The sequence below is a fragment of the Ranitomeya variabilis genome, chromosome 2, assembly GCF_051348905.1.
Source record: "Ranitomeya variabilis isolate aRanVar5 chromosome 2, aRanVar5.hap1, whole genome shotgun sequence".
NCBI lineage: Eukaryota > Metazoa > Chordata > Amphibia > Anura > Dendrobatidae > Ranitomeya > Ranitomeya variabilis.
The window spans coordinates 236,830,869-236,843,767 of record NC_135233.1 but is presented as its reverse complement, the minus strand read 5'-3'; the positions used below and the strand labels follow the sequence as shown (position 1 = coordinate 236,843,767).

Sequence of the window (12,899 nt, the reverse complement as noted above, 5' to 3'; positions counted from 1 at the left end):
TAGAAAGTCGCACACAGCACATCAGAGCTCAGATGCATAATTTTGCCCTGCAGGCCATGAAATCATAGATGTACACCCATGTGCTCATGTTTACCTAAGATTTTGCATTGATTTTAATATCATCACTGGAATAACTCCTTGTTATGATGTAACATCTGTCATCTGTCGCTCTGCAGCCCTGAACCCGACGGCCCATACACCAGTGAGGAGGAAAGACAGCGGCTCTTTGATCTGTACCGGTATCTGCACTGCCGCATCCACAGCTCAGCCAGACCCTTACGGCTCATTTACCACGTGGCAGAAAAGGAGACGCTGCTAGCCTGGGTGATACTATATGTCTGTGCTTAGGATGTAGGGTTATACACCTGCGGGATTCTTAGACTTTACTGGAGATGTCACAGTATAATCTGTCCCAAGCCTGAGGCTGTGTAAAGCATTGGACAGTTGCCCTGAGTGGCATGTACCTCTTCTGTCTACATACGGTAGCTGATGACCAAAGTTTGGGCTGTGGCTTATTTTTCCTGGGAATAAATGGATTGGCTACTGAAATTCAACACACCAAGTTCTTCTTTCCCCTGACATTATCTTTTAGGGGAGAGTCAGGATACCCCAATACAGATTAGGTTGTTGGATGGCCCCCCATACACATTAGTCATCTGAACCCATTGATATCGGCTGGATCGACCAACCGTCTAATGCAGTGTTTCTCAACTCCAGTCCTCAAGACCCACCAATAGGTCATGTTTTCAGGATTTCCTTAGTATTGCATAGGTGATAGAATTAATGCTTGAGCAAGTGATGAAATTATCACATGTGCAATACTAAGGAAATCCTGAAAACGTGACCTGTTGGTGGGTCTGGAGGACTGGAGTACACTGGTCTAATGTGTATTGGGGCCTCCTGACTCTTCCCTGAAAAATGATGTTGTGGGAGAGGATTCCACCTGACAGAAGTCTGGCCATGACTGTTATAGGGAACACAGGAGTGTTTGGCCGGACGGAGAGGTATTGGCCACTGATCGTTCTGCCGAGAGTGATCTAATGTGTAGGTGGCTTTCCCGTGTAGTATGCCAGCTGTAGACGCATGTGAAGATACATTTTCTTGAGGCTATCACTGCTGACTTTGCCATTGTTAGTTTAGATGCTCTGAATAAGCACATTATTTTAATACAACAGAGGATAAGTGGCCACCACAGCTTATCCTACCTGGCCAGAAAATCAGACTGCTTCATCCATTGTCATTGTTTGCAGTAGTCATGTATGGCTCTGTCATTAACCCCTTCACGACATATATATATATATATATATATATATATATATATATATATATATATACACATATACGTCATATGCCGCATCTCAGCTTTGATGCGGTCTCCTGCGCTGAGCCCACATCTTTTCCGGCACATGACAGCTGATCTGATCAACTGACATGTGCCCCTAATAGCCGTGGGTGGAATTGTCATTCATCCGTGGATGTTAACCTGTTAAATGTCAAACTCTGACAGTGGCATTTAACATGATCGCACTGGAAACGCGTCACTAACCGCGCCCCTGTCACATGATCGAAGTGCATTGATAGGCTGACATGACAACTGGAGGTCTGCAGGAGACCCCCACAGTTGTCACTGCCAATCTGCTACGAGCGCTGCCCTGTGGCCGGCGTTCACAGCGGATGATGATATTTGCTACACAGAGCAGGGCTTCATGTGTATCACAAGCGATCAGAAGATTGCAGCTTCAAGTCTCCTAAGAAGATTATTGAAGCAGGTAAAAAAGTGTAAAAAAAAAAAGTATGAAAGAATATAAAAGTTCAAATCGCCCTCCTTTTGCCCATTCAAAATAAAACATTAAAAAATACAAATTGGATGGTTCTGAATGCAAAGATACCAAATATATCAAAATATAAAAATAATCCTAACAGTAAATGGCGTAACGAGAAAAAAATTAGCAAACGTTTGTGAACTCGTAATGACTCAGAGAATCATAATGAACGGTTAGTTTTAGCATTTAGTGAACATGGTATAAAAAAAAAAAAAAAAAAAACAATTGTGGAATTGTACTTTTTTTGTAATTTAACCGCACATGGAATTTTTCCCGTTTCCAGTACACTATATGGTAAAATCAATGGTGTCGTTCAAAAGTACAACTCGTCCCCCAAAAAACAAGGACTCATATGGCCATATTGATGGAAAAATAAAAAAGTTATGGCTCTGGGAAGAAAGGGAGCGAAAAATGGCCCGGTGGTTAAGGGGTTCAGAATCTGTGAAAATTGACAAACTCTGTGGATAGAAAACTGTTTATGGCCATAAGGTATTGGACTGTGGTTGAGATTGAAAACCAAAAACATCAACAGCAAGAATGTCCCATCATTATATAGTATGGCAGTGGCCGTTATTCCATAATGTCTGATGTCATTGCCTGCCATAGTCTGACTAGGTAGCTGTGTCCCGTGTGTATCAGGGGTGATGCGTGTGCTCCAGATGCAATGCAGGACATAATTGGGTTCCTTTTGTCGTCCCCTCTGCAGGTCACCAGTAAGTTTGAGCTCTACACGGCGTTCAGCTCTTTAGTGACTAAGGTGGGTGCAATAAATGTCATAACCAAGCTGCTCCGCTGGATCAAAAGGGAGGAAGATCGTCTGTTCATACGTTACCCTCCAAAATACTCCACAACCCCTGTCCCTGGGAAAGGGGTTAAATCAAGTCGGACAGATAGGACTGACCCTTCTCAGAATGGCTTCTTCACTGGCCTGTAGTGTTGGGAGAGGATCTGTGTGTAATCTGTACACATGGCCTGCCCTCACCATCCAGAGGATCCCGCTCCAGTATGGACTGTAGAACCTAACCAAGCACAGAAACTCGTCAGGGCTAAGATGGCCGACCACGGACCTGCGTGTGCCATGTCCTGCTACTTTTCTCATCAGTGTGTTCCTCAATAAAGCTGCTCCTCCATAACTTTACCATTATTTCTTTTATTATAATTAGAGGACATTCTGCTGCACAGCCGGCAATGCCCCGCACATCATAGCATCGCTGCCAGATCCTCCCGGTGCTCAATCAGCAGATCAAAGAGTCGTCCCACCGTGGCCTCACTCACCTTCACCTGTGGAAGAAAGGCTGCCATTACACACACAGGCGCTATGATTCTGCACCGCTCCAGTGATCTACAAGACACCAACTCCCAATATGATGATGGGAGTAGTAGTTTGACCAGTGCTATAAAGGAGGTGATGGCGGTCCAGGGGGCAGGCTGAGGATTCATTAGCTGGTGTAACATGCCCAGGACCCTGTATTGCTGCACCTCGTACCCAGTGTCTGAGCTGATTACGGTGGTTTCACACACTGGTTTTTGGAAAGTATTGCAGTTTTTATGGCAAAGACAGAAGTGGATTCAATAGGAATATGAAGAAAGGATATAAACGTCTTCCTGCTGGATCCACATTTGGTTTTGGCTTAAAAACTGCAACCCCACCCCGCATGAAACTATCTGAATACAGACTTATTGGTGGTCACACAACCCCATATCCTCTGATGGGGTGATCGGAATTGTTGCCTCCAGGACCCCAAGTCTCCGATTATTCAGCTTGAGGAGGGGATAAGACATGGTCACCATATAGACATGTTGTACCTGCCAGGTCTTCAGGACGTTTTCAGCTGGCAGTCCACCTTGTTGCTCCCATAGGTCAAGAAAATGAGAAGGGATAGACAGTTGATTTGCGAGCCATTTCCAGTCATATCCTGTGGTAGGAACATATGATTACCTGGGGATAGTGTATTCTGCAGACTCCATATCCGAGATGTAGGTTGGAGCTGAAGGGAACATGGGGTAGGAATGTGTCACCTGGGCTTCCCTGGTGGTGGGGCAGTAACTTACAGGAGTATATGCACTTGTGTTTTGACAACTAATAGTCACCTCTACCAGCCATCTACATTACACTATATACATTCTACACCGGCGTATGCATGTATATATATATATATACATATATACATGCATACGCCGGTGTAGAAAGACAGGAACACCAATACCTCCAGATTGGCGCTGGTCGTTACAAACAGGCATGAAAAGATGTTTCCATGAAAGAGACTGTCCTGTGAGATACCTTGTAGGTTCTAGGATCTCGGTCTTGGTTCTCTCCACATGTGTGAGGCCTGAGGACACATTAATAGAAGCTGGTGTCGGAGCATTTGATGCGACTTACCTTTCGGATGAAAGAGGCTGAGCTTTACTGTAAGTTGCACCCACAGGGAAGGCACGATGTCTCTTACAAGATGCTCCTCTGGTAACACCGGACCTGCAGACTGACAATACATGAGCTGTACACCGATGCACACGTAGTGGCCAGACGCATTCCTCCTGATAAGCCTCCATTATATCCCATGAACTGGAATAAAGGATTTTATATATGGAAACTGCGTGCCACTTTTCATTACCTTTGCACAGACATTTGGACGTAGCTGAGCCCACCGCCGTTCCTGGACTGTTACTGCCCACGCTCACCTTTCTGGTGCCGTAAGCTTTACCTTACCATGACATTCCTTCTGATCTGCCTACATTATAGTCCATTATTTTTTTCACGTACACAATTTGCCAACCTGCCAATTATCGAGCTGATTTGTATCTAAGGGTCCCTTTCCACTTGCGAGAGAAAAAACGGTCCGTAATCTGGACCGAAAAAACGGATGTAACGTATGCGATTGTCATGCGAGTGCAATGCGATTTTTAATCACATCATCCGTTTTTTGTAATCGCATCATCTGTATGACATCCGTATTACTGTCCGATTTGTACGCACCGGTATCCTTTGAAAAGCCGGCAAATCAGTGCTGTGTACAGTAAAATCACACTGACAGGTTAGAATAGAGTAGATATATACACATAGAATAGGTATATATACATATATATATGTCAGTGAGACACCTATATATGTATATTTATATTTAATGCAGCGCTAGATAGCATAAAAGCCGCTAATTCAATTGCCGGCTTTTGCTCTCTCTTTCCCAAACCCGACAGGATATGAGACATGGTTTACATACAGTAAACCATCTCATATCCTTTTTTTTTTTGCATATTCCACACTACTAATGTTAGTAGTGTGTATGTGCAAAATTTGGGCTCTGTAGCTGCTAAAATAAAGGGTTAAATGGCTCCCGCGCAATTTTCTCCGCCAGAGTGGTAAAGCCGGTGACTGACGGCAGATATTAATAGCCTAGAGAGGGTCCATGGTTATTGGGCCCCCCCCTGGCTACAAACTGGCTCTGCCCCCAGCCACCCCAGAAAAGGCACATCTGGAAGATGCGCCTATTCTGGCACTTGGCCACTCTCTTCCCACTCCCGTGTAGCAGTGGGATATGGGGTAATGAAGGGTTAATGTCGCCTTGCTATTGTAAGGTGACATTAAGCCAGGTTAATAATGGAGAGGCGTCAATTATGACACCTATCCATTATTAATCCAATTGTATGAAATGTTTAAAAAAAAACCACAATATTGCAAAGTATTTTATTGAAATAAACACACAGGTTGTTGTAATGTTTTATTGCTCTGTCAATCCACCTGAAGGCCATCGTTCTGTAACAAATTAAAAATAATAAACCAACAATATACATACCTTCCGTAGATCTGTAACGTCCCACGATGTAAATCCATCTGAAGGGGTTAAAATATATATATGTAAACCCCGGGGAATGAAGGTAATGTAGGTCAATGACCAGTAGTTACCTTCATTCGCGGTGATGCGCCCTCTGCTGGATGTCCTCATGAACTGGAGCCTGGGAAAAGTTCCCACGCTCGAGTTCATATGAGGACATCCAGCAGAGGGCACATCACCGCAACTCAAGGTAACTACAGGTCACCCTGCATTTCATTCATTCGCTGGGGTTTTTACACACAGGAGCACAATTGCATTAGCACAGCTCCTGGGTGTAAAATGATTTAACCCCTTCAGATGGATTTACTTTGTGGGACTGACGGAAGGTATGGGATATTGTTTATTTTTACTTTGTTACAGAACGAGGGTCTTCAGCTGGATTAAGAGAATAATAAAATATTACAACAACCTGTGTCTTTATTTCATTAAAGGACTTTGTAATAATGTGTGTGTGTTTTATTAACCATTTCGTACTATTGGATTAATAATGGATAGGTGTCATAATTGACTCCATTATTAATCTGGCTTAATGTCACCTTACAATAGCAAGGTGACATTAACCCTTCATTACCCCATATCCCACCGCTACACGGGAGTGGGAAGAGAGTGGCCAAGTGCCAGAATAGGCGCATCTTCCAGATGTGCCTTTTCTGGGGTGGCTGGGGGCAGATGTTTTTAGCCAGGGGTGGCCAATAACCATGGACCCTCTCTAGGCTATTAATATCTGCCCTCAGTCACTGGCTTTACCACTCTGGCGGAGAAAATTGCGCGGGAGCCCACACCAATTTTTTCCATTTAACCCTTTATTTTACAAGCTACAGCGCCTAAATTTTGCACATACACACTACTAACATTAGTAGATGCAAAAAAAATAAGGGATATGAGATGGTTTACTGTATGTAAACCATGTCTCATATCATGTCGGGTTTGGGAAGGAGAGAGCAAAAGCCGGCAATTGAATTAGCGGCTTTTATGCTATCTAGCGCTGCATTAAATATAAATATACATATATAGGTGTCTCACTGACCTAGAATAGGTATATATATATATATATATATATATATATATATATGTATATATCTACTCTATTCTAACCTGTCAGTGTGATTTTACTGTACACCGCGCTGAATTACCAGCTTTTCAAAGGACACCGGTGCGTAAAAATCGGACAGAACTCGCATGGTGCGAGTGCTGTGCGATTTTTTTCTCGCACCCATTGACTTGCATTGGCGAGTCTCGTCCGAGAATCGCAGCAATACGCAGCATGCTGCGATTTTTTTCTCAGCCGACCCAGATTTTTCTCAGTCCAATTTCGGCTGAGAAAAAAATCGCAAATGAAAAGACACCTATTGAATAACATTGGTCCGAGTGCAATCCGATTTTTTATCGGATTGCACTCGTCCGTTTTCCTCGCAAGTGGAAAGGGGCCCTAATGTCTGTTCTAGCGTCCAGGGAAAATCTCACCATTCAGGTATGACTGGTTTTCTTTCACAATGGTCCCCTGTCACAAGGACAGCTAAATGCTCCCTACAGTGTGAGAGCCTGCAAACAGCTCCTATCTCATGCACCCCCTGTGGACTTACAATACTATGGATATTTTATCATGATAGCTGGAGGTCTAATCTAATTATGTAACAAATTAGACCTGGCTGCCATATTGTTACATGTCAGTGAATGGTACATTGCTATATTGACCCCTTTAGAGAGTGGGATATTTGTGGCAAATCTCACCCAGCCAGCGCAGAATGGCTCCCTCGTTGTGCATGGCCTTGACCACGTCTTTTCGTCCCAGAGACTTCAGCTTTTGCGCCAGTCTCCGCAGTTGTTTATAATTATCTGGATGATCCTGAAAATCCACCAAGAAATCCTTCACGTCTAGAGGTTGTCTTGGCTGTGGGCAAATGTGAAAACTCAGATATTGATTCTGCGCCATGAAAACTGCAGCTATATGTTCTGTAATGTGAGCTATGTCCTCGGAGTCACATTTATAGGCCTGATGCAAACACTAAGGATGGAGTCACACAAGTGTATAATACGGCCGAATGCTAAAACAGCGCCTAGCACTCTGCCCAGTGTTATACTATGTGGCAGCTCAGATCTGCGATTATTTTCTCCTGCCAATTCAGCTTGCTGGGATTGCATCCAAAAATCAGATCACACTCATCAATACAAGTCAATAGGCGCGTGTGAAACATACATCAGACTGCACTCGGATGTCATACAAGTGCAGTGTGATTACAGCAGACACCAGCAGCAGTGGAGATGGAAAATTACTGTGTCTCCTCCACACCTGTGCTGCGATTTTTTTATGTGAGACAATCGGAGCACTGACAATCAGATCAATATCGCAGGAGCCGAGGGTCGTTAACATATCACATCCGATGCCATTCACTAGTGTGACCCCAGCCTAAAGCGTGTGCTCCGGGTCTGTGTGGCGGCACACAAAGTTCTGTAGTACTAGCAGCCCTTCTAGTTTAGCGGCCAGATGATACACGGTGACATGTGAGATTCTGGTATTGTATCACGATATCGTATCTAATGATCTATGCTGTTGCCCTGTGACATGCTGCTAATTTTTCTAAATGCTGGATTTTCTGTCCTGAGTTGCAAGTTACCATAGACTTCAAAGTGACGGCACTAAACCGTTGTGCTACAGCAAGTCACAGCCATAGTGCACACATGGAAAATGTACAAAAGAAAAAAGACAAGCTGGTCAGGGCCTAGCAAAGGAAATCAATGCTTACCACTGAGCCACCATGTCATATATGTAATGCAAGAAGACCGGGAGTGCCCATGAGCACAGAGTGCTACTTGCCAGCCCAGAAGGCTACAGCCCCAATATGAGCTGCAGGACGACACTAGGGGATTGGGAGTATGTAATGTTCATGGAATTTCCACCGATCGACCAAACCGCTGCATGACCAGCTCTATCCTCGCCTACTGTTTTCTCACCCATCCCTTGTAGATTGTGAGCCCTCGCGGGCAGGGTCCTCTCTCCTCCTGTACCAGTCATGACTTGTATTGTTTAAGATTATTGTACTTGTTTTTATTATGTATATCCCTCCTTACATGTAAAGCGCCATGGAATAAATGGCGCTATAACAATAAATAATAATAATAATGGCTGGGAATAGATGGATGCCATTAATTACAAAGAAACACGGTATCAAAAAAAGCTGTCCTGATTGCCATATATAAGCATGCATTGTGCCACTGACCACTGTGACGGGAGGATACAGGGGGCACCTACCATTGATAAACTGAGCAAAGAGTTAAGTGTGGCAACTATGTCTTCATTCAAAGCGGGAAGCTTGTGAAAGGTAGAAATTACGTCCGGAGACCAGCGACAATCTGAGAAGAAAATGAGCTTGTGAATGTATCTATAAGATGCCGCCCAGACAAGGGGCATGTTGTTAAGCCCAATCTGAAATGGTTGATAAAAGGGAGCAACAGATTGCATGCAATTCCATAGCAATGGGAGGTAAGTAGAAATATTAAAACAGACAATAACAAAAACTTTTTATTAACACCCCACCCCCAATTTATAAATCGGTGAATATTCAGGGTGGATCATCCCTGTAAATTGCCCCTTTTGGGACATTATTATTCTTACCTGCCGTTGCTGTCGGAGGGACAGAGCAAGAAATCTGCAGACTTGTGGTAGAATTACAATCAATAGAAATCTGCAGACTTTTAGTGGAAAAGGGTTCACAAGAAAGTAATGGACCAATAGAGGGAATATTCTCCGTGGGGTCATCGTGTTCCTCTGCTATATTCCTGACCTCTCTGTGATCCTCCATCTCATCATCCTCCACCGGGCCACATCTCACTGCGGGGGGGAAGGATATAATAAAGATAAGAATATGGTCAGTGGAGTCGCAGCTTGCCCACATGATGCCCCAATAGTGTACGTGCGCCATAGTCACTAGGTGGAAAGCCTTTACAACTAATCCCCAGCTGCAATGTCCCAATGACGGCATTGCCCGGACCGCTCTTGGGCACATCAGCCTTATAGATGATGTCAATGTTTCCTTATAGGTAACTGGAGTCGTGATGTGGACATGGATGCATGTGGTTGGATCCATGTCGACAATGAATTTCCAGCAGAGTCCTCCTATGAGTGATGTACCCAGAAAACCGTGCCATGTGCAGTATTACCTGGATTGTGGTAATCCATCTCCGTCAGGTCTCGTGGAAATCTTCTTTGTATAAAAGTGAAACCAACTCAGCAGTAAAAATGAAAGGAAATGCTTTGTCTGTGTTCCTCTTATGAGTTGTTGGTGGGTGTGTGTCCTACTACAAGCCTGTCATTTGCTCATCCACTTCGACTTCAGCATGAATTTAAAGAGAACTGTCACGAAACTGTTTCCCTATGGGTGATCATGCAGACTACTATTTCAGAATAGCTCCTATAATACTGGACCTACTGCGTTCCGCTGTATCCTAGTGCGGCCAAAGTGCCAGTCTGGGGCAGGAAATCCCTCCCACGTACAGTACGTCTTTCCTCTTTTTATAGGCTGGTCACAGGGGTCAGATGACACACTTCCCTCCCTGTACACCTGAATTGTGACAACTAAGCAAAATTCCCTTATTTATCCCCCCTGGCTGCTTCATCTGAGATAAATGCGGTTGCATCTGCTTTATACTTAGGGTACTGTCACACAGTGCAATCTTGATCGCTACGACGGCACGATTCGTGACGTCGCAGCGTCGTATGATTATCGCTCCAGCGTCGTAGACTGCGGTCACACTGTGCAATCACGGCGCTGGAGCGATGCCGAAGTCCCCGGGTAACCAGGGTAAACATCGGGTTACTAAGCGCAGGGCCGCGCTTAGTAACCCGATGTTTACCCTGGTTACCAGCGTAAACGTAAAAAAAACAAACACTACATACTTACATTTCGGGGTCTGTCCCCCGGCGTTCTGCTTCTCTCCACTGTGTAAGCGCCATAGCCGGAAAGCACAGCGGTGACGTCACCGCGTCACCGCTGTGCTCGCTTTCCGGCTGGCAGGCGCTCACAGTGCAGAGAAGCTGAGACGCCAGAGGACAGACACCGGAATGTGAGTATGTACTGTTTGTTTTTTTTACGTTTACGCTGGTAACCAGGGTAAACATCGGGTTACTAAGCGCGGCCCTGCGCTTAGTTACCCGATGTTTACCCTGGTTACAAGCGAACACATCGCTGGATCGCTGTCACACACAACGATCCAGCGATGTCAGCGGGTGATCAAGCGACGAAAGAAAGTTCCAAACGATCTGCTACGACGTACGATTCTCAGCAGGGTCCCTGATCGCTGCTGCGTGTCAGACACTGCGATATCGTATGGATATCGCTAGAACGTCACGAATCGTACCATCGTAGCGATTAAAATGGCACTGTGTGACAGTACCCTTAACCCCTTCACACCTGATCTACTGTCAACTTCAGATAGGGACGTTGGCAAAGCCTCATTATTGTGCGAAAAACCAGTTCCAAGCAAGGCATCGATTGGTAAAAAAAAACAACAAAAAAAAAACAGGTGACAGCCTGGTATCTCTTTTGGCATCTGACTCATTTCACTGCTCTGTGAGCACAGATTGTAATAATTACAGGCAATGATTACAATGGAGAAAACTTTATTTAATAATACTTTGGACAGACTACAAAATAATTACTATGCGAAGCAGAAATAACCCCCTGGAAGAAGAGGAGACCTGCGTGTTGTGCTCTGGATCCTATCTGGTAAATGAGAACAGGATACTGCTGGGCTGGGGGGCCTCCTGGCTAAGCTCTGGTTGGGTGTTTCTCCGCCAGGCCTGCGGCACCTTAGGCAGCTTCCTCTCTGCATCTTCCAGCCATGATTTCAGCCTGTCTCCCCAAAACAGACAGGACAAGATTAAGACAAACACAGAGAAGCTTCATTTTTTTTCTCATACAGGTGCTTCTCACAAAATTAAAATATCATCAAAAAGTTAATTTATTTCAGTTCTTCAATACAAAAAGTGAAACTCCTATATTATAGAGTCATTACAGAGTGATCTATTTCACGTGTTTATTTCTGTTAATGTTGATGATTATGGCTTACAGCAAATGAAAACCCAAGTCATTATCTCAGTAAATTAGAATAATTAACAAAAAACACCTGCAAAGGCTTCCTAAGCGTATAAAAAGGTCCCTTAGGCTACGTTCACATTAGCGTTGTGCGACGCAGCGTCGGGCGCCGCTGCGGCGACGCATGCGTCATGCGCCCCTATATTTAACATGGGGGCGCATGGACATGCGTTGCACTTGCGTTTTGTGACGCATGCGTTACTGCGGCGCACGCGTCAGGGCGCAGAGGACGTAGCAAGTTGCATTTTTTGTGCGTCCAAAATCAAGCAAAAAAAGGACGCATGCGTCACAAAACAATGCGTTTTGCATGCGTTGTGCGTTGCGTCGCCGACGCAACACACAACAACGCAAATGTGAACGTAGCCTTAGTCTGTGTCAGTAGCTCCACAATCATGGGGAAGGCTGCTGACTTCACAGATGTGCAGAAGGCAGTCACTGACACACTCCACAAGGAGGGTAAGCCACAACAGGTCATTGCTAAAGAAGCTGGCTGATCAGAGTGCTGTATCCAAGCATGTTAATGGAAAGTTGAGTGGAAGGAAAAAGTGTGGTAGAAAAAGGTGCACAAGCAACTGGGATACCTACAGCCTTGAAAGGATTGTTAAGTAAAGGCCATTCAAAAATGTGGCTGTGATTCACAAGGAGTGGACTGCTGCTGGAGTCATTGCTTCAAGATCCACCACACACACACACACACACACACACACACACACACGTATCCAGGACATGGGCTACAAGTGTCACATTCCTTGCGTCCAGCCACTCATGACCAATAGACAACACCATAACACCAACATAACACCAGAAGCGTCTTACCTGGGCCAAGGAGAAAAAGAACTGGACTGTTGCTCAGTGGTCCAAGGTGTTGTTTTCAGATGAAAGTAAATTTTGCATTTCATTTGGAAATCAAGGTCCCAGAGTCTAGAGGAAGAGTGGAGAGGCCACAATCCAAGCTGCTAGAGGTCTAGTGTGAAGTTTCCACAATCAGTGATGGTTTGGGGAGCCATGTCATCTGCTGGTGTAGGTCGACTGTGTTTTATCAAGACCAAAGTCAGCGCTGCCATCTACCAAGAAATTTTAGAGCACTTCATGCTTCCCTCTGCCAACTGCCATTCTCCGGCAGGACTTGGCACCTGTCCACACTGCCAAAAGTG

The 12,899-nt window shown here is 44.8% G+C and overlaps 3 protein-coding genes across 9 annotated transcripts in view; 1 reads left to right on the top strand and 2 right to left on the bottom strand.

Moving 5' to 3' along the window:
- LOC143805182 (vacuolar fusion protein MON1 homolog B-like) overlaps positions 1-2,961 on the top strand; it is an 18,506-nt gene extending 15,545 nt beyond the window's left edge. For all 6 annotated transcript variants that reach the window (XM_077284150.1, XM_077284152.1, XM_077284155.1 and 3 more), the window contains 2 exons: positions 177-324; positions 2,530-2,961. In XM_077284150.1, coding sequence (XP_077140265.1) covers positions 177-324; positions 2,530-2,757 — 376 coding nt within the window. In that variant the 3' untranslated portion in view covers positions 2,758-2,961. The remainder of the gene's footprint in view (positions 1-176; positions 325-2,529) is intronic.
- On the bottom strand, positions 2,946-11,489 carry LOC143805185 (uncharacterized). Of its 2 annotated transcripts, none has more exons than XM_077284158.1 (7): positions 11,349-11,489; positions 9,267-9,482; positions 8,904-9,004; positions 7,385-7,544; positions 4,204-4,296; positions 3,630-3,739; positions 2,946-3,104 (listed from the first exon to the last, which is right to left on the bottom strand). In XM_077284158.1, exons 2-7 carry the CDS (start codon positions 9,451-9,453, stop codon positions 3,024-3,026), a joined length of 732 nt encoding a protein of 243 aa, XP_077140273.1. In that variant the 5' UTR covers positions 9,454-9,482; positions 11,349-11,489; the 3' UTR covers positions 2,946-3,023. The 2 variants fall into 2 exon arrangements, with proteins under 2 accessions (XP_077140273.1, XP_077140272.1); XM_077284157.1 differs by lacking the exon at positions 11,349-11,489 and adding an exon at positions 9,812-10,123.
- The window catches only part of LOC143805184 (synaptonemal complex central element protein 1-like), a 19,534-nt gene continuing 17,888 nt past the window's right edge, over positions 11,254-12,899 (bottom strand). The window contains exon 13 of the mRNA XM_077284156.1: positions 11,254-11,502. Coding sequence (XP_077140271.1) covers positions 11,370-11,502 — 133 coding nt within the window. The 3' untranslated portion in view covers positions 11,254-11,369. The remainder of the gene's footprint in view (positions 11,503-12,899) is intronic.